The following is a 20,610-nucleotide window of genomic DNA, read 5'->3' as shown; positions in this document are numbered from 1 at the left end:
CCTGCTGCAAGGGTCAAGGATGTCTCGGAGCGGCTGCAGGACATTCTGGAGGGGGAGGGTGAACAGCCAGTTGTCGTGGTGCATATAGGCACCAACGATATAGGTAAAAAACAGGATGAGGTCCTACAAGCTGAATTTAGGGAGTTAGGAGTTAAACTAAAGAGTTGGACCTCAAAGGTAGTAATCTCAGGATTGCTACCAGTGCCACGGGCTAGTCAGAGTAGGAATGACAGGATAGCTAGGATGAATACGTGGCTTGAGAGATGGTGCAAGAGGGAGGGATTCAAATTCCTGGGCCATTGGAACCGGTTCTGGGGGAGGTGGGACCAGTACAAATTGGACGGTCTGCATCTGGGCAGGACTGGAACCAATGTCCTAGGGGGAGTGTTTGCTAGTGCTGTTGGGGAGGGTTTAAACTAATGTGGCAGGGGGATGGGAACCGATGCAGGAAGTCAGTGGGAAATAAAGTGGTGACAGAAACAAAAGGCAGTATGGGAGAGTGTACAGAACATGACCGGACAGATGGTCTGAGAAAGCAGGGCAAAGACCAAGGGAAGTCTAGATTAAACTGCATTTATTTCAATGCAAGAAGTCTGATGGGCAAGGCAGATGAACTCAGGGCATGGATGGGTACATGGGACTGGGATGTTATAGCTATTACTGAAACATGGCTAAGGGAGGGGCAGGACTGGCAGCTCAATGTTCCAGGGTACAGATGCTATAGGAAAGATAGAGCAGGAGGTAAGAGAGGAGGGGGAGTTGCGTTCTTGATTAGGGAGAACATCACGGCAGTAGTGAGAGGGGATATATCCGAGGGTTCGCCCACTGAGTTGATATGGGTAGAACTGAAAAATAAGAAGGGAGAGATCACTTTGATAGGATTGTACTACAGACCCCCAAATAGTCAACGGGAAATTGAGGAGCAAATATGTAAGGAGATTACAGACAGCTGCAAGAAAAATAGGGTGGTAATAGTAGGGTACTTTAACTTTCCCAACATTGACTGGGACAGCCATAGCATTAGGGGCTTGGATGGAGAGAAATTTGTTGAGTGTATTCAGGAGGAATTTCTCATTCAGTATGTGGATGGCCCGACTAGAGAGGGGGCAAAACTTGACCTCCTCTTGGGAAATAAGGAAGGGCAGGTGACAGAAATGTTAGTGAGGGATCACTTTGGGACCAGTGATCATAATTCCATTAGTTTTAAGATAGCTATGGAGAATGGTAGGTCTGGCCCAAAAGTTAAAATTCTAAATTGGGGAAAGGCCAATTTTGATGGTTTTAGACAGGAACTTTCAGAAGTTGATTGGGAGAGTCTGTTGGCAGGCAAAGGGACGTCTGGTAAGTGGGAGGCTTTCAAAAGTATGTTAACCAGGGTTCAGGGTAAGCACATTCCTTATAAAGTGAAGGGCAAGGCTGGTAGAAGTAGGGAACCTTGGATGACTCGGGAGATTGAGGCCCTAGTCAAAAATAAGAAGGAGGCATATGACATGCATAGGCAGCTGGGATCAAGTGGATCCCTTGAAGAGTATAGAGATTGCCGGAGTAGAGTTAAGAGAGAAATCAGGAGGGCAAAAAGGGGACATGAGATTGCTTTGGCAGATAAGGCAAAGGAGAATCCAAAGAGCTTCTACAAGTACATAAAGGGCAAAAGAGTAACTAGGGAGAGAGTAGGGCCTCTTAAGGATCAACAAGGTCATCTATGTGCGGAACCACAAGAGATGGGTGAGATCCTGAATGAATATTTCACTTCGGTATTTACGGTTGAGAAAGGCATGGATGTTAGGGAACTTGGGGAAATAAATAGTGATGTCTTGAGGAGTGTACATATTACAGAGAGGGAGGTGCTGGAAGTCTTAACGCGCATCAAGGTAGATAAATCTCCGGGACCTGATGAAATGTATCCCAGGACGTTATGGGAGGTTAGGGAGGAAATTGCGGGTCCCCTAGCAGAGATATTTGAATCATCCACCGCTACAGGTGAGGTGCCTGAAGATTGGAGGGTAGCAAATGTGCCTTTGTTTAAGAAGGGCGGCAGGGAAAAGCCTGGGAACTACAGACCGGTGAGCCTGACATCTGTAGTGGGTAAGTTGGTAGAGGGTATTCTGAGGGACAGGATCGACAGGCATTTGGAGAGGCAGGGACTAATTAGGAACAGTCAGCATGGTTTTGTGAGAGGAAAATCATGTCTCACGAATTTGATTGAGTTTTTTGAAGGGGTAACCAAGAAGATAGATGAGGGCTGTGCAGTAGACGTGGTCTACATGGACTTCAGCAAAGCCTTTGACAAGGTACCGCATGGTAGGTTGTTACATAAGGTGAGGTAGCCAATTGGATACAAAATTGGCTTGACGACAGAAGGTGGTTGTAGAGGGTTGTTTTTCAAACTGGAGGCCTGTGTCCAGCGGTGTGCCTCAGGGATCGGTGCTGGGTCCGCTGTTATTTGTTATTTATATTAATGATTTGGATGAGAATTTAGGAGGCATGGTTAGTAAGTTTGCAGATGACACCAAGATTGGTGGCATTGTGGACAGTGAAGAAGGTTATCTAGGATTGCAACGGGATCTTGATAAATTTGGCCAGTGGGCCGATGAATGGCAGATGGAGTTTAATTTAGATAAATGTGAGGTGATGCATTTTGGTAGATCGAATCGGGCCAGGACCTACTCCGTTAATGGTAGGGCGTTGGGGAGAGTTATAGAACAAAGAGATCTAGGAGTACAGGTTCATAGCTCCTTGAAAGTGGAGTCACAGGTGGATAGGGTGGTGAAGAAGGCATTCGGCATGCTTGGTTTCATTGGTCAGAACATTGAATGCAGGAGTTGGGATGTCTTGTTGAAGTTGTACAGGGCATTGGTGAGGCCACACTTGGAATACTATGTACAGTTCTGGTCACCCTATTATAGAAAGGATATTATTGAACTAGAAAGAGTGCAAAAAAGATTTACTAGGATGCTACCGGGACTTGATGGTTTGATTTATAGGGAGAGGTTAGACAGACTGGGACTTTTTTCCCTGGAGAGTAGGAGGTTAAGGGGTGATCTTATAGAAGTCTATAAAATAATGAGGGGCATAGATAAGGTCGATAGTCAAAATCTTTTCCCAAAGGTAGGGGAGTCTATAACGAGGGGGCATAGATTTAAGGTGAGAGGGGAGAGATACAAAAGGGTCCAGAGTGGCAATTTTTTCACTCAAAGGGTGGTGAGTGTCTGGAACGAGCTGCCAGAGGCAGTAGTAGAGGCGGGTACAATTTTGTCTTTTAAAAAGCATTTGGACAGTTACATGGGTAAGATGGGTATAGAGGGATATGGGCCAAGTGCAGGCAATTGGGACTAGCTTAGTGGTATAAACTGGGCGACATGGACATGTTGGGCCAAAGGGCCTGTTTCCATGTTGTAACTTCTATGATTCTATGAACTCGGTCTCAGATGGTCTAACATGATGCCTCAGTGCTCTACGAATTTTCTCCGATACCTCAGCCCTGATAAAAGCCTGTCTCCCTGCATACATAGCATTTAATTGCTCAGACAAAATGGCACTAATTGTAGTACCTTCGAGAGCACAAAGAACAGAAGGCAATTTGGGATTGCGCCCATAGATTAGTTGGTAAGGACTATATCCTCCAACCATCTGAAGAGAATTCTTTGTATGAACTGCCCATGCAAGAGCAGTTGACAATTTACACTCTGTGCGATCAGCCAAAATTTTATGTACCATGCTATCAATCACAGCGTGATTCCTTTCACAAAGACCACTGCGAAAAGGGCTCACAGCTGCTGTATTCATGACAATTATATTCATATTCTCATACCTATCTCTGAACTCCGTGTTAGCGAATTCACCTCCATTATCTGTCAAAAACTTTGCTGGTGTCCCAAGTCCAGTCCCGATCCATTTGTCCATAATTTTATCTAGAATTACCTCCTTCTCCTTACTATATATTAGTGTCAAAACACTAAATCTTGTAGTCAGGTCAATAAGATGTAAAATGAAAACATTTCTGTCTTTGTCCCATACCTTTAAATCCATGGCAACTACCTTGTTAAAGTCACGTGCTAATGGAACACTTACAATAGGACGTGGAGGCATCCGTCTATACTTCTTACAGATTTCACAGTTCTCACTAATCTCTATGAGCCTCCTATATTCCTCATCAACTACACCAGCACCTTTTAGCAGGATCTTTAAACGTTGATAAACAGGGTGGGCAAATTGTCTATGTAACTAAGACAATTTTTTTTTCTCTCTTATCCTTATCCCTGATGCCATTAATACTTGCCTAACACGCTGATAAGAAACATCAGGTTTTATTAAGGGGATACAATAATACCCTGACTGGGTAAACTGTAGATCAACCGATTTCCCAAAAATGATTGCCTCTTCGTGTTCCATGTCAACTTTCATTTTTACCTTTTTCATGGAAGGTTTACCCAAAAGCAAAGGTTTTTTTTATTTGTTCATGGGATGTGGGCGTCGCTGGCGAGGCCGGCATTTATTGCCCATCCCTAATTGCCCTTGAGAAGGTGGTGGTGAGCCGCCTTCTTGAACCGCTGCAGTCCGTGTGGTGACGGTTCTCCCACAGTGACTTTTCGTAGCGAGATTTTACAACTGAGTGGCTTGCTAGGCCATTTCAGAGAGCAATTAAGAATCAATCACATTGCTGTGGGTCTGGAGTCGCATATCGGCCAGACCAGGTAAGGACGGCAGGTTTCCTTCCCTAAAGGACATTAGTGAAACAGATGGGTTTTTACGACAATCCGGTAGTTTCATGGCCACCATTACTGATACTAGTATTTTAATTCCAGATTTTATTTTAATTAATTTAATTTAATTAATTAATTGAATTTTAAATTCGCCAGCTGCCGTGGCGGGATTTGAACTCATGACTCCAGATTTTCGTCCGGGCCTCTGGATTACTAGTCCAGTAGCATAACCACTATGCTACCGTATCTCACTAGAGACTACATCCTGACTTATAAAATGGCATACTCCAGCTATCTTACATGGAGTGACCTCAAGGTGTTGCCATCTCCAAACCTAAAATACGTGGAGCTTTTATATTCCTTAACCTTGCTTTGATCCTCACTACTTAGCGAATCAAGATAACATTTCAACCAATCTACCCTGCATGCAGTTGAAGTACATGCACTAACACCGCACAATTAAAGGAATCCGCGACGAACACATTCATCACAGGATTAAAATTCCTAGTGACCAGTATAATCTGTTCATATTCATCATTATCTTCAACCTCTTCCTCATTATCTTTATCCTCTTCCTAGAACTACTTTCTTCATGCGTCATTTCAAAGACCCTGCATCTTCGCTCTGGGCAATTCGCCTCATAATGATACTTACAGTCACGTCTAAAGCATCCTGATTTTTCCTTGGACATTCCTGGGATTCATTTGCCCATCATTACTGTCTCAATTTTGCCTACTGTTGATATAACTGGATTTGCTGTACCTGCTTCCATCACCAATCTGGCTGTCTTTAATCCTCCTGGTATATCGACACCTGGTCTCTTGAAAATTTTGAAACCTGGACTGGCGCCTGCGTTTAGTACCTGGAACATTTTGAAACTTGATAACCATTGAATCTTCCATTCTTTCTGTCACAGCGGAAGACCCCATTTGTTCCACAAAGGCTGAAGGCAATGATTGTTTCCCCAGGAATTTTTTTAAGGCAGCAGACATTTGATTTAACAGAGTTTCCTTTTCCGAGAACTGGATGCCAGTTAAGACAGTTGCCTGTCCATATGAGAAACCATAGCACAATCTAGTAATTTAAATGCTAGTACCGATCCAGTGATTCCCAAATGGAACTTTGTCAATCTTTTGTGCAATTTGTTAAAGTCCATGGTATATCTTCTGGAATGACCGTCCATTTTTCAAATCTATCAAATGCTGACCAGGCCTCATAGGCATTTAAAAGGTCATCTTTCTTGTGGATTTTATCCAGAAATTCTATTAAAAAGGTAAAACCTTCGTCATTATCCAAAAGATCTGCATCCATCTCCGAAAATACCTGACTTCTGATTTTACTTTGTTCAGGAAGCAACAAGGCCATGACCACGCCTTGTTTTCTCTTTGGCAGAGTAGTAACCCGTGTCCACATATCAACCTCATTCATCCACTGGTCATACGGTTCAAACTCCAAGAACATCGGAGGGAAATCGGACTGTGACAATTTAAACTTGCTTTCTGCCATTTTCCACAATGGCCACTAACCTTTCAAGTTTTGTTTTAAGTCCAAAAAAAACATGGTTTCCAACCTCCACCTTTAGGTGTGGAGGAAGTGAGGGACCTTGGAGTACATGTCCACAGATCCCTGAAGGTGGCAGGACATGTAGATAAGGTGGTTAAGAAGGCATATGGAATGCTTTCCTTTATTAGCCAAGGCATAGAATATAAAAGCAGGGATGTTATGCTGGAACTGTATAAAACACTAATTAGGCCACAGCTTGAGTACTGCGCACAGTTCTGTTCACCACATTACAGGAAGAATGTAATTGCACTAGAGAGGGTGCAGAGGAGATTTACGAGTATGTTGCCAGGACTGGAGAATTTTAGCTATGACGACAGATTGGACAGGCTGGGGTTGTTTTCCTGGGAACAGAGGGGTGATTTGATTGAGGTGCACAAAATTATGAGGGGGCTAGAAAGAGTGGATCGGAAGGACCTATTTCCCTTAGCGGAGGGGTCAATAATCAGGGGGCTTAGATTTAAAGCAATTGGTAGAAGGATTAGAGCAGAAATGAGGAAAAGATTTTTCACCCAGAGGGTGGTGGGGGTCTGGAACTCACTGCCTGAGAGGGCAGTAGAGGCAGAAACCCTCAACTCATTTAAAAAAAATACCTGGATGTGCACCTTCAGAGCTGTGACCTGCAGGGCTACGGATCAAACGCGGGAAAGTGGGATTAGGCTGGGTGGCTCGTTTCTCAGCCAGTGCAGACACGATGGGCTGAATGGCCTCCTTCTGTACCGTAAATTTTCTATGATTCTCTGCTCCTCTGTCATAAACTGGATAGCCAGGTGGTAAAGGATAGAATACTACAGCCTAGTCTTCAGTTATTTCCAAACCTTTATCCACATTACCCCCACACCACACCCTAGATCAGCTCTCTTATAATAAATGGAAACAAGAGTTCCCAATTGATATGCACCACCTGAATACAATTAACACTAATTGATATAAATCACATGGCCACAATTAACATGGCCTGTTCCTTTTTCTATTTCTTATGAAATTCAACTGGAGCTGTTTACTCTAATCTTATTTCCTTGTCTTTTCCTGTATCCCTTCATGTTCTTCCTTTTCAAATACTAATCTAATTCGTTTTTAAATAATATTATAGTCTCTGCATTCCATGTTCTACAAACCCTGTGAAAACATTTCTTCTAACTTACCCTTCAGTCTTTTCGTGATAATCCTAAATCTGTGTTCTCTCATTACCGATTCACCAACCAATGGAAACAAACTTTTACCATCTGCTCATCACAATTTTCAAAACCTCTACTAGATCCCCCGTAGCCTTCCTTGTTCTAATGAACAAAGTTCCAATTTTTCAAGCCATTCTTTGTAATTATAATCTCTCATTCTTGGTGTCATTCCAGTGAATCTTAGCTGTACCTTTTCCACAGGTCTCATATCCTTCCTTCCTGTAATAGATGGCCCAAAACTGCATGCACCAATTTCAGCCTAACCAATCAAAAGCAAAATACTGCACATGCTGGAAATCTGAAATAAAAACAGAAAATGTTGGAAATACTCAGCAAGTCAGGTAGCATCTGTGGAGAAAGGAACTGAGTTAACGTTTCAGGTCAATGACCTTTCGTCAGAACTGATGAATTCACATGCCCTGTTCTGATGAAAGGTCATCGACCTGAAATGTTAACTCTGTTTGTTTCTCCACAGATGTTGCCTGACTTGCTAAGTAATTCCAACATATTCTGTTTTTATTTCAGCCTAACCAGTGTCTTATAAAAGTGCAACACACCATTCTTGCTTTTATATTCAATAGCCCCATGTATAAAAACCCAGAACCCCTTCTTTTTTACGGCCTTTTCTATACCAGCACTTCCATCTTTAAAGATTTATGTATTTGCACCACAATCTTTCAGTTCCTCTATTCTTGTAGCTGTATGGTTCTTTTTTTCCCAAATTGTACCACTTCAAATTTTACTGTATTGAACTGCACTTGCTACTTATCACCCAACATCACTAACCCCTCTATATCCTCCTGCAGTCTCTTGTATTCTTCCTCACAGTTTTTTGTGCCCCTTTATTTGGTATCATCAGCACGCTTTGTTAGCACTCCTCTTGTGCCTATGTCCAAATCATATGCATAAACAGAAAACAATAAAAGCATTCAGGCACAAATCTCAGGGCACACCACTACCCACATCCCACCAATCTGAAAATCTTCAATTTATTATGACACTTTGCTTTCTGTTTCCCAGTCACCCTTCAACCATGCAACGATATTCTCTTTAATATAACATCTTAATTTTCATAACAAATCTCTTATGCAGCCTCTTATCAAATTTCTTCTGAAAATCCATTCATACAACATTTCATAATTTTCTTAAAATGTTCAATTAAATTAGTTAAGCCTTTATAAATTCACTGCTACTGTTCCTCCTTAGGCCAAGCCTTTTTAAGTGTTCAATAATTTCCATTCTATGGACTGTAGAATAATCATTTTCCAATTCTGTGCTGCTGGTGGAAAGTCTCACCAATTGAGAACATATATAGAAAATTCCAGCACATGCTGTGCACGACTTTCTGATCATTATTTTAGATAGTTGAAAAATCACACTCAGTCAGAATTTCTATTATGTGCTCTTTGTCGGCGAGGCTTCCCACTAGCAGCAACAAAAAATGTCCTTCGAAGTACACCCACAAAACAGGCAAGACTAATTAACCTATAATTTTCTGATTATCCTTATGCACAAAAATGGAAAAACACTCCATTCCCTAATACTTCCTCATCTTCAGCAGTGATTTCAGCGAAGTTTTCTTTTCTAATATTGGGGAAAATTGAAAGCTGCATAGCTGACCTGTTGAGGCTGACCAAGTGCTCAGCTCACTTGCAGAAATATAAAAAAAAGTGGCCACTGCTGCAGTTTACATTTGGCATCGGCAACATTGTTGCCTCGGGAGGAACAGATGAGCAACATTCCTGGCCTCACTGTTCAAAAACAGATTTTTGCCTGTGTTGAATTCTGCAACTTGTATCCTTGTAATGCTTAGAAAACAAAAAAAAGCATCGAGGCACAGATCCCAGCGCATACTATTACCCACATCCCACCAATCTGAAAAACATAAATTTATCACGACTCTTTGCTTTCTGTCTCCCAAATTTTTTGTTAAAAATCTAGGGGTTAACTCCCAAAACTACACACAGTATTCTTTTCAACAGAAAGCCATCAGTTTGAACTAAGATCTAAGTTTGTTTTGGCCTACTACCATTCATGACTACTCTTCATGCGGTAGTAGTCATCGATGTGTGAAATAAGGGTTCTCTGTCATGATCAGTGAGTCATGCTATCATTTAACTAGATATTGGGCAGAAAGAGGTACCCTCTGGATTGTTGGGGATGTGAGGTCCACTTACAGGAGTGACTGGTGACACTGAACCAGAGAAAATATCTAGCAGAAAAACTGTGATAGCAATCTTTGTACATTACAATGCTGTCAACAGCACAACTGTAGAAAGATATCCTGTACCATGAGCAAAGAAATAAAAACAAAATCAACAACAATCTTAAACTGTAGTATTCCCACATACCTCTCTAGCAACATTACTTGTTTTGACCTCCTGAATAACAGTACCATACACGATGTAGTCAACTTCTGCTTTTGGAATACTGGTCCTTATAAGTAGCCCCCTATATGAATAAAAATTTTGTCAGTCTCCATAATGAGATTTCAATATTCTGTATTATGTATATACAAGAATTGCAAAGTTTGATCTCACTTACTGTAGTGCTGCTCTGGCCAAATCATGCGGCATCAAATCTGCATATCTACAAGAGTACAGTCTCAATACATTATCAACACATAATTAGGTTTTTAAAACAGTCAGATAAAACATTTATTCAAGTATTAAGCAGAATTATACATGGCACAGAACCATTCATGACTTGAAAATTCCACTTGCCTACTAGCCAGAAGCAGACTTTTTTTTAAAGCTCTGGTGAGTTGAAAATGATACCAGTCCAACAATTTGTAGTTTTTCTGCACTACATTTAATACTTTTCTACTTCACTGGTTAACTAGTCATCTGTACTCAAGCACTGAAAACTGGAGAACTATTAAGACAGCAGGATCAGTACCTGCACTTTAGACTTAAAACAAAATTAAATGACTGGTTAAAAATGCTTGCTGCCTTCTCTAATACATGCTTGTTAGAGGCAGTATGTAAAACTTCCACAGAAGTCGTGGCTGTTTGCAAATGGAAGCATAATGCAGTGCGCATCTGCTTGCACTGGAAGCCATTTAATGGTCCATCAGAAGCAGTCACATCCCCACCATTTGCTACTAAATGCAATGATCTTGGTCTCACAGAATTGTGTTAAACTTCAGGACTTGCCGAAGATAAATCTCATTCCTTTTTCGGATTACTTTCTTTTTACTAACACTTCCTTGCCAGTATTCCCACTCTTCATTGCAGGTGCAGAATAAGGATATTGCTGGACTCAGCTGCATTGGTTACCATGGTTAAACACACATATACAAATACACGCAAACAACGGGCACTCAGGCTAGGCGTTGAAGAGTCACAGCTGCAAGTAGAATGTACACCAGCATAAATTACCATTTTCGGGAAAGAAGAGGCAAGGAGGGGAAAAAAAACAAAGAAAAATGTTGGAGATTCCACTAAAGATAAATTCCTTGTTTCAACAAAAGACATGACCTGATGACCCCACAAACAACCTTCAGATATCATGTGCAGTGTACTGATTCAAACCACATAACCATCAATACTTACGTGGTACCGGACAACAAGAATGGAGTTCGGACACCTTCAACCAGGACAACATTTCTCAACCCTGGTTTTGCTAGAGTTTTCTTACTGTTCGTTTGTACTGTTGGACAGAATTTTAAGACAGATGTAAACTTATATGACCCTAATAATCGTTTAATGAGTCAAAGTCAAGCATTATGCTAACCAGTAAGTAAATGCATGCTGGCACTATAAAGCGATTAGAAAAATGGATATAAAAGTACTGTACCTTGGGACTGAATGGGAGATACTGAGCTCAACAAACGTGCATCTAGTTTCAAAACAAAGATGTTTTCAGTAAACAGATACATCTCTTGTCTCATTACAGATATCAAAAACTTAAATTCTTTGTATAAAACATTTTTGCAGTTTTAAACTAGTGAAGAAATTGGTAATTCCACCAGGCACCTTAAGTTATATACTTTATGTACTTATAAATCTCTGGATTCTGATAATTTTCAGCTTCTCAGACCAAAAAAATTGAATATTAATTTCAAAGAAGCAGTATTAAGATTAGCAAGTTAGAAATGACCACACAATTTTGCAATGGTGTGGTAAGAGATAAACACAAATACATGAAAACTTTGTACGGAAAGTAAAATAAGGAGAAACAGAATACACAATATTTCATGGTATTACATGTCTCCATTTTCTCCCTAGACCACATGATTGCAACCATCATGAGCCGGTGGGAGGGTAAGGGTGTATCTGCTCTCATATCTCAATCACGTCACTCTGAACCATTTACTTATATGTTTACAAGATGACAAGTGGGATTGTTTTCCCTCTTCATGCTCTACCTCCAATAGCAAGGCACCTACTGCCTCCCCAAACCATACAGATAAAATTGGGAACTCAGCAGAGTGAAAGTGAACCTGCACTCTCCGACTCTATGACTTCATACATTCGTGCTCCGGCATATGCCACCAACAATGACATCAGATATTAAAACAGATTATTGAATGAGATGCAATACTGGTATTGAAGATACACCATAGGCCCAGGTAGAAAATGCTTCTACAATCCATGTGATACTGGTAGAGATCACAGGTCCAACTGTAATGTATTTAAACATAACAAACCAAATCGACTTAAGTAGCCTTTTTTCTCCCAAGATATGTGTCAATTATTTGCGCATTTTGATTAAGCATCCTTATTTTGGTGGAATAAGATTAGGTTGTGGTTTATATGCGTATTTTCCTTTCTCACTTAAAATGGGAGAGCAAACAAGCATGTCAAAACCCCTTCTGCCCCACCATAGCATGTAATTTTGGCAGCAGGTATGCCCACCTGGATGGGTCATAAAAAGTAACAGTGGGATCTCAATACCCCAAAAAATTCCTAGCAGGAAATCTCATAGTTCAAGTACCATTTTGTGGAAATGAAGAATATTCCAAAATAGTATTATACACATACTTACTTAACTTTGCAGCCCACGACAAATTGATTGGGGCATTTTTGAATGTGTGCACCAACATGGAAGCCATGTTTAAAAGGTTAATTTCTATAGAAAGAAAGCAAGTTTTAATTATAGGACAGCTGCTCACCAACAAACTATAGAATGTCTATTTTTTCCCCCCACCAGCAGTAATTTGAACAAACAACACACAAGCAAACTTCTGGATACACTATGACTGGCTAACATCACTGATAGTTAAAAAAAACTCACTAGTTTCATCTTCACTGGAACGCCATTACAAAGTATATATTTTTTTGTGATATACAGAATATGTCATGGTCACTTATGAGATTGGCCAAGTCATCCATTTAACTTTACTTGTGTAAATGCTTTTATCACACTGCCGACTATGATGTATTCCCTATATACAATACAATGAATGTTTTAAGAAAAGCTACATGTGGAATATACATCAACATAAATTAACATCTGTATTGAAAGGGTATTTCAGTTTATTGTTCATCTTGCCATTCTTACTTTGGCCAAGGCACAATCACACAAAATCCTAGAGATTTGAAAGGCCATCAACACCTATTATAAAGCTAGTTAACCACCAACACAGTTAAAATTACCTAGTGAATTTAAAGCCGTTCTATGCATTCAGCTCTTTACCCGGATAGAAAACAAAATATATAATGGCAAAATAGTCAATGAAAGACCTACCAAGCACCTTAAAAATTGTAATGTCACAACTGTGTTATGGTCACGTCATGAGTGAAAACATTTATATCACTATCAGTCATGATATAGCCTATTTTATTATATAGACAAAATATGCATCATTACACTCACATCAGATGAAAAACAGGAAGAAAAGGACCAGGAAGTTTTAGCTATTGTGGAGAAATTGTATGTGTGCTAGAGAGCTGCATCATGGGTTTTGAAGTTCTCACCTGCTCCAGTGGAACTACAATACCCAGAGAGTATTGTGACAGTCGGACAGAAAATTTACAATTTACAAACAACTATGAGGCAGGAAACCTCCACACCCACAAAATTCAAACAGCACAAACTAGGGAATAATAAATACAACCACAAATAGGACAGTTGCCTGGACTTTTAGATCAAGGTTGCAAGGTTACAGTTTGGACACCCTTGGTGACATCACTGTAACAAATTAAATTATGGAACAATGTAATTTACACAAACATACTTACCGTTGCCCTATTTATGATCAGATCATTTTAAATCAACGTTGGGGAAAATATTACAACATATAATCGATTAAAAAAAATCACTTTCAAAAGGCTTCCCTGCTGATCACAACACTATATTTAATAGACTATCAAAAGAAAAATACTGCGGATGCTGGAAATCTGAAATAAAAACAGAAAATTCTGGAAATACTCAGCAAGTCAGGCAGCATCTGCAGAGAAAGAAACAGAGCTAACGTTTCAGGTAATCTAAAACATTTGGCCAGAAATCGCTCGGAGTGGTGAGTCAACAGTCACCACTGCTCCTGCGAATTGATTTATCAAAATTACTTACTGCGGAATCTGTGGTATTGAATTGCTTGAATTTGAATCTTTAAAAAATTGTACGTTATCAACCCAGCCTCTGAGCAGCGTGAATTGCTGCGACTGGAAAACTCAGAGAGGAGAAGACACGCCCACAAACAACAACAACTTGCATTTATATAGGGTCTTTAACGTAGTAAAACGTCCCAAGGCGCTTCACAGAAGCATCATTGAACAAAATTTGACACCGAGCCACATTAGGAGGTATTAGGTCAGGTGACTAAAAGTTTGGTCAAAGAGATAGGTTTTAAGCAGCATCTTAAAGGAGGAGCGAGAGATAGAGAGGCAGAGAGGTTTAGGGAGGGAATTGCAGAGCTTAGGGCCTAGGCAGCTGAAGGCACAGCCGCCAATGGTAGAGTGATTAAAAATCGCAAGAATTGGAGGAGCACAGAGATCTCGGAGGGTTGTCGGGCTAGAGCAGGTTACAGAGATGGGGGGGGCGAGCCCATGAAGGGATTTGAAAACAAGGATGAGAATTTTAAAATCGAGGCGTTCCCGGTCCAAAAGCCAATGTAGGTCAGCGAGCACAGGGGTGATGGGAGAACGGGACTTGGTGCGAGTTAGGATACAGTCAGCAGAGTTTTGGATGAGCTCAGTTTATGGAGGGTGGAAGTTGGGAGGCCAGCCAGGAGAGCATTGGAATAGTCCAGTCTGGAAACAAAGAATGAGGGTTTCAGCAGCAAATGAGCTGAGGCAGGGGCGGAGATGAGCGATATTATGGAAGTGGAAATAGGCGGTCTTGGTGATGGAGCAGATATGTGGTCGGAAGCTCATCTCAGGGTCAAACAGGATGCCAAGATTGCGAAAGGTTTGGTTCAGCCTCAGACAGTGGCCAGGGCGAGGGATGGAGTCGGTGACTAGGACCAAAGGCAATGGCTTTGGTGATTCATTGCAGGTGATTCTCTGGCTACGACTGGATAAATAAGAATGGAACTAGGCGAGCGCAGTCCCATCCAGTTGGATGAAGGAGGAGAGGCGTTGGACGAGGATGGTGTGGTCAACCGCGTCAAAGGCTGCAGACAGGTCGAGAAGAATGAGGAGGGATAGTTTACCCTCATCACAGTCACATAGGATGTTATTTGTGACTTTGATCAGGGCCGTTTCAGTACTGTGGGAGGGGTGGAAACCTGATTGGAGAGATTCAAACATGGAGTTGAAGGAAAGATGGGCGCGGATTTGGGAGGCGACAACACGTTCATGGACTTTGGAGAGGAAAGGGAGGTTGGAGATTGGATGGTAGTTTGTAAGGACAGAGGGGTCAAGGGTGGTTTTTTTGAGGAGGGGTGTGATGACAGCAGATTTGAAGGGGGGGGCAGTATCTGAGAAGAGGGAACTGTTAACAATATCAGCTAACATGGGGGCCAGGAAGGGAAGTTGGGTGGTCCGCAGTTTAATGGGAATAGGGTCGAGGGAGCAGGAGGCGGGTCTCATGGTCAAGGTGAGCTCGGAGAGGGCATATGGGGTGATAGGAGAGAAACTAAAGAAAGATGCAAGTTCAGAGCTAGGGCAGAGGGGAACCGTAAGGAAAATTTGGCTAGGGGAACGGAGGGAAGCGGCAGAGGTAGCTGAACGGGTGGTCTCAATCTTAGTGACAAAGAAGTCCATGAGCTCCTCACACTTTTTGTTGGAGGTGAGGGTGGAGGGAGCAGAGGAAATCTGTCAGGAAGAGAAATCACGCCCACAGATTCAGCCTGCATTGCTCAAACAGGCAAGCAGACTTCATTCATTGGAAGTTAATATTCTGTATGTAATTGTAAATAAAAAATTATTTTTTTAAAATAAAAAGCCAAAGAAATAACGGAATTAAATAAAAAAGGGAAAAGTAAACCATTTTTTTTAAATGACCAAGAACTACTAAAAAAGGAGTAATATGAGACTCCACATTTTTAAAAATTAATTTTTAGTTGTTTGGTAGTCATTAAGTCATTAAAACTTAGTTTGGACATGTATTTTTAGGCATACCTGTTTGGTGGTGCAATTAGTTACTTTCCAGTTGGGCAGATAAGCAAGTTTGCACTTTTTCAACGATTTCCCTGATTGCAGCGTGCGATATCCCTTTAATTCGAAGCTGTCTTTTAACCGGAGAACCACTAGGAACAAGTTCCGGATTTCCACGTTTCACTGCGCGTGTGCAAACGCTGGAACTTGCTTCTCCATTTCGCCACTAACAACGGAGAGCGCTGTTGAGCTGCTCCATTATTTCCCGTGCGATTTCTGCCCTTTTAACTGCTACTTTCTCCACAAATGCTGCCATACTTGGAGTATTTGCAGCATTTTCTGTTTTCATTTAATAGAATAGTTTCTTCTAATGACAAAATGAGGACATATAAATAAAGAGAAACTGTTCCCATTGGTGTAAGGGTTGAAAACCAGAGGACACAGATTTAAGGTGATTGGCAAAAGAATCAAAGATGATATGAGCAAAAACTTTTTTACACAGCGAGTAGTTGTGATCTGGAATGTGCTGCCTGAAAGCGTGGTGGAAGCAGGTTCAATCGTGGTTTTCAAAAAGGAATTGGATAAATACTTGAAGGGAAACATTTGCAGGGCTACGGGGAAAAAGCGGGGGAATGGGACTAAGTGCATTGCTCACACAGAAGCCGGCACGGGCTCGACGGGCCGAATGGCCTCCTTCTGTGTTGTAACATGTATACCCGGGTCCAATACAGAAAAAAAAAATCAAGGGCTTCAACAGGTACAGAGCGCGTACGGTGAATCCATACCGTTCACTCACCGACTAAACCATCAGGCGATGTAAATAAACACTGCCGCCCACGGGCATCTCTGCAGCCAAGTGCGACACTGACACTGATAAACACTGACACTGATAAAAGACCGGGCCACGTCCACGACGCATCTTACTGACCCCAGACAATTGAGCGGGAGCTCAACATCTCCCGTGACATACCGCAAGGCCGGCCGGCCAGCCAGCGACCTCCAAACACACACCACACACCACACCACACACACCGCGACCCGGGGCACAGAGGGAGCAGAGCCGGGGCCATGGGCCCCCGACACCCAGCGCCTCTCATTCACCCAACTCCGCCGGCCCCGCCTTCGGCTCAGATCATACGGTCCCGAAACTCCGGTTCTATAACTATCATAACCCCCGCCGCCGCCGGGCCCGGGTTTTGCCCGGGTTTTACCTGGGTTTCCTCACAGCCGATGCTCGGTCCCACCGCCCGCCGTCTCCCCGACCCGACAAACGCTCACCCCTAACAACAAGCACCAGCACAATCGGAGGACCCCTCCCAGCCCAACCCAACCCAAACCCCGCCTGATGACAGCCTCGCTTACATTACGACCGTCCCCACCCACCCCAACCTACGCCGCATAATATCATCGTCTCCGGTAGCGGAGAAGATTAATATGATCTAAATATTGCGGAGTTACTCGTTATTAAAGTCAGTTGCGTTTTGTTCGATGCAACCGATATTTCGCACAGGCAATAAGTAAGGCTTCCCGAGCCCTGAGTAAGACCCTCGGGGTTGGTCGGTTTGACCCAGAAGATGGCGGCTGTGCGAGCGGTGGGGATCCTGTCCCGGCTCTCGGGCATCAGGCATCTGCGCTTCTCAGGTACGCGACATATAAGTGGGCGTGAGGTTTAAAATGTCCCTTAATTTTATTGAATGAAGAGTTTCGATGGCGGGACGTAAGTAATTTGTTTTGTCTCTTAGATCTCCGCCACCCCCCCCCTACGGTTCCGACCAAGTCTCTGATAACTTAGTTGCTTAAACTGAGTGGTTTATGGAAACGGGCCGTTTATCGCTGGCAACGACTTGTTAATATAGTCTGTGCGGCTGCGCTGTTGACGTGGATTTTGGAATAAAAGTGTTGCAACAGTTTTTCAGTTTAATAACTTGTGCAACTAACTTACTCTATCGGTGCAGGCCCTGAGATATAAAAATTATCACCAGGAGAACACAGACTACTCGCCGCCTTAAAACACTTATGGTTCCTTGCTCCCAAGGGATGAAATGTCAAGATCAAATGTCTGATATTTTGGCTTTTTCTGTTTTTATTTCTGATATTTTGGCTTTGATCGAGGCGTGCTTGGTGCGGAGCAGACCGACCTCAAGAAACAGAAGAGGAATATTTCCTTGTACTTTATATTCTCACTGGCCATGTCTGTGCAGAACGCAAATATATTCCAACGTTAGAATATAAGTATAATTTTCAATACTACCTAAATACTAGTTTAATTGGCTCAGTTGGTAACATTAATGTTTCAGTCAGCAAGTTGTGGGTTCAAACCTTACTCCTTAAATGACTGTACAGTAAGGACAGCATATTGGTTAACATGCAATGTCTATGAATGATTTGGGGAAGAGAAGACCTGTCTGCCTATTTCTATAGTTCATGTGGATGGTAAAGATCCCTTAGCATTATTTAAAAAAGAATAGTGGCCTCTCTCAGCCAACATCACTTTAAAAAAATGTAACTAGTCATTCATCTCATTGATGTTGAGATTTTAAAAAGTTGTATTTAATGCAATTACAGAGCAGCCAATAAAAAAATACTCAGACTACTTGTTGGAAGTAATATTGAAAGAGTTTCTGAAGTTAAGGTCAATTTGGCAATTTATACTACAGACGTGGTGGCATTTTGCAGGACAAAAGGCATTCACAGCAGGACTTGTAAGACCTTGCTAGTAACCTCTAACTCGAAATGTTGAATGTAACCTATAAATTCATCATATTTGGATATTTAAATGAAACTCGAGCATTTTGACACTGAAATCTAAATTGAGTCCAGAGAAAATTCTGTGATTGTAGTAGGAATGTTTGCAAATCTTGTTTTAAAAAAAAATGAAGAGTAGATTACTGAAATCTATAATTAGAACAGAAAATGCTGGAAATACTCAGCAAGTCAGGCAGCACCTGTGGAGAAAGAAACAGAGTTAACGTTCCAGGTCGATGATCGTTCGTCAGAACTGGAAGAAGTTAAAAATCTATCGTGGCCAAGCCTGTCCTTTTGAAATGACACTAAAGAGCTAGGTTTTGCCATCATATATTTAGCATAATACTACAGTAGATGTCATTTTTCCTGGTAATTTAAAAAAAAATTATGTTGTTAGAAAATGGTAAGTATTCCATTGATGATTTCAGTTTAAAAAGCCTCAGGTTCAAATCAAGCATGTGGCTGTTATAATATTTAGATTTAATGTAAGTGCACATAAGACCATAAGAGATAGGAGCAGGAGTAGGCCATTTGGCCCCTCGAGCCTGCTCTGCCATTCAATGAGATCATGGCTGATCTGATTTTTACCTCAACAGCACTTTCCTGCCTTTTCCCCATATCCTTTGACTCCCTTGCTGATTAAAAAATTGTCTAAATCAGCCTTGAACGTATTCAGTGACTCAGCCTCCACAGCTTTTTGGGGTGAAGAGTTCCAAAGATTCACGACCCTCTGGGAGAAGAAATTCCTCTTCATTTCCGTCTTAAACGGGTGACCCCTTATTCTGAGATTATGCCCCCTATTATTGAAATTAATGATCTGGTTCCCTTTATTGTAGGGCATATAAAGTTCTGAGAAATTGTGTATCAAAATGTTTTTGAAGAGGGAGAAACTCCTGAAAAGTTTCACCAGGAGCAAATGATTTACACATTTGAAAGTTTCCTCAGCCATCAGCAAAAACTGAGTAAAATGTTGCACAGATTACAATGAAAATTGTACGGGAGAAAAAGTATTCCAATATTTAATGGCTTTTGAATACTTGGCAAATCATTGCAAAATCTTAAATGTCTACAGCAAAGGCTATGGGCCCCGACAACATCCCAGCTGTAGTGCTGAAGACTTGTGCTCCAGAACTAGCTGCGCCTCTAGCCAAGCTGTTCCAGTACAGCTACAACACTGGCATCCACCCGACAATGAGGAAAATTGCCCAGGTACGTCCTGTCCACAAAAAGCAGGACAAATCCAATCCGGCCAATTACCGCCCCATCAGTCTACTCTCAATCATCAGCAAAGTGATGGAAGGTGTCGTCGACAGTGCTATCAAGCGGCACTTACTCACCAATAACCTGCTCACCGATGCTCAGTTTGGGTTCCGCCAGGACCACTTGGCTCCAGACCTCATTACAGCCTTGGTCCAAACATGGACAAAAGAGCTGAATTCCAGAGGTGAGGTGAGAGTGACTGCCCTTGACATCAAGGCAGCATTTGACCGAGTGTGGCACCAAGGAGCCCTAGTAAAATTGAAGTCAATGGGAATCAGGGGGAAAACTCTCCAGTGGCTGGAGTCATACCTGGCACAAAGGAAGATGGTAGTGGTTGTTGGAGGCCAATCATCTCAGCCCCAGGGCATTGCTGCAGGAGTTCCTCAGGGCCAACCATCTTCAGCTGCTTCATCAATGACCTTCCCTCCATCATAAGGTCAGAAATGGGGATGTTCGCTGATGACTGCACAGTGTTCAGTTCCATTCGCAACCCCTCAGATAATGAAGCAGTCCGAGCCTGCATGCAGCAAGACCTGGACAACATCCAGGCTTGGGCTCATAAGTGGCAAGTAATATTCGCGCCAGATAAGTGCCAGGCAATGACCATCTCCAACAAGAGAGAGTCTAACCACCTCCCCTTGACATTCAACGGCATTACCATCGCCGAATCCCCCACCATCA

General features: G+C 42.0%; 2 protein-coding genes across 3 annotated transcripts in view; one reads left to right on the top strand and one right to left on the bottom strand.

Moving 5' to 3' along the window:
• Positions 1–17,242, bottom strand: part of hadhb (hydroxyacyl-CoA dehydrogenase trifunctional multienzyme complex subunit beta) — a 42,632-nt gene extending 25,390 nt beyond the window's left edge. The window contains exons 1-6 of one of the 2 annotated variants that reach the window (XM_067984434.1): positions 17,136–17,242; positions 12,431–12,514; positions 11,240–11,281; positions 10,996–11,092; positions 9,986–10,030; positions 9,793–9,892 (exon numbers count right to left, since the gene is read on the bottom strand). In XM_067984434.1, the coding sequence (XP_067840535.1) occupies positions 9,793–9,892; positions 9,986–10,030; positions 10,996–11,092; positions 11,240–11,281; positions 12,431–12,497 (351 nt within the window). In that variant the 5' untranslated portion in view covers positions 12,498–12,514; positions 17,136–17,242. Of the gene's footprint in view, positions 1–9,792; positions 9,893–9,985; positions 10,031–10,995; positions 11,093–11,239; positions 11,282–12,430; positions 12,515–16,720; positions 16,743–17,135 lie in introns of those variants that run through there. The other variant, XM_067984435.1, reaches the window with a different exon arrangement.
• A 159-nt stretch (positions 17,243–17,401) lies between these two features.
• The window catches only part of LOC137321773 (trifunctional enzyme subunit alpha, mitochondrial-like), a 67,668-nt gene continuing 64,459 nt past the window's right edge, over positions 17,402–20,610 (top strand). Inside the window, exon 1 of the mRNA XM_067984433.1 lies at positions 17,402–17,565. Coding sequence (XP_067840534.1) covers positions 17,499–17,565 — 67 coding nt within the window. The 5' untranslated portion in view covers positions 17,402–17,498. The remainder of the gene's footprint in view (positions 17,566–20,610) is intronic.

Source organism: Heptranchias perlo, chromosome 5, assembly GCF_035084215.1.
Source record: "Heptranchias perlo isolate sHepPer1 chromosome 5, sHepPer1.hap1, whole genome shotgun sequence".
In the NCBI taxonomy this organism is placed as follows: domain Eukaryota; kingdom Metazoa; phylum Chordata; class Chondrichthyes; order Hexanchiformes; family Hexanchidae; genus Heptranchias; species Heptranchias perlo.
The sequence above is the reverse complement of the archived record's forward strand: the minus strand, read 5'-3'. Positions and strand labels throughout refer to the sequence as shown.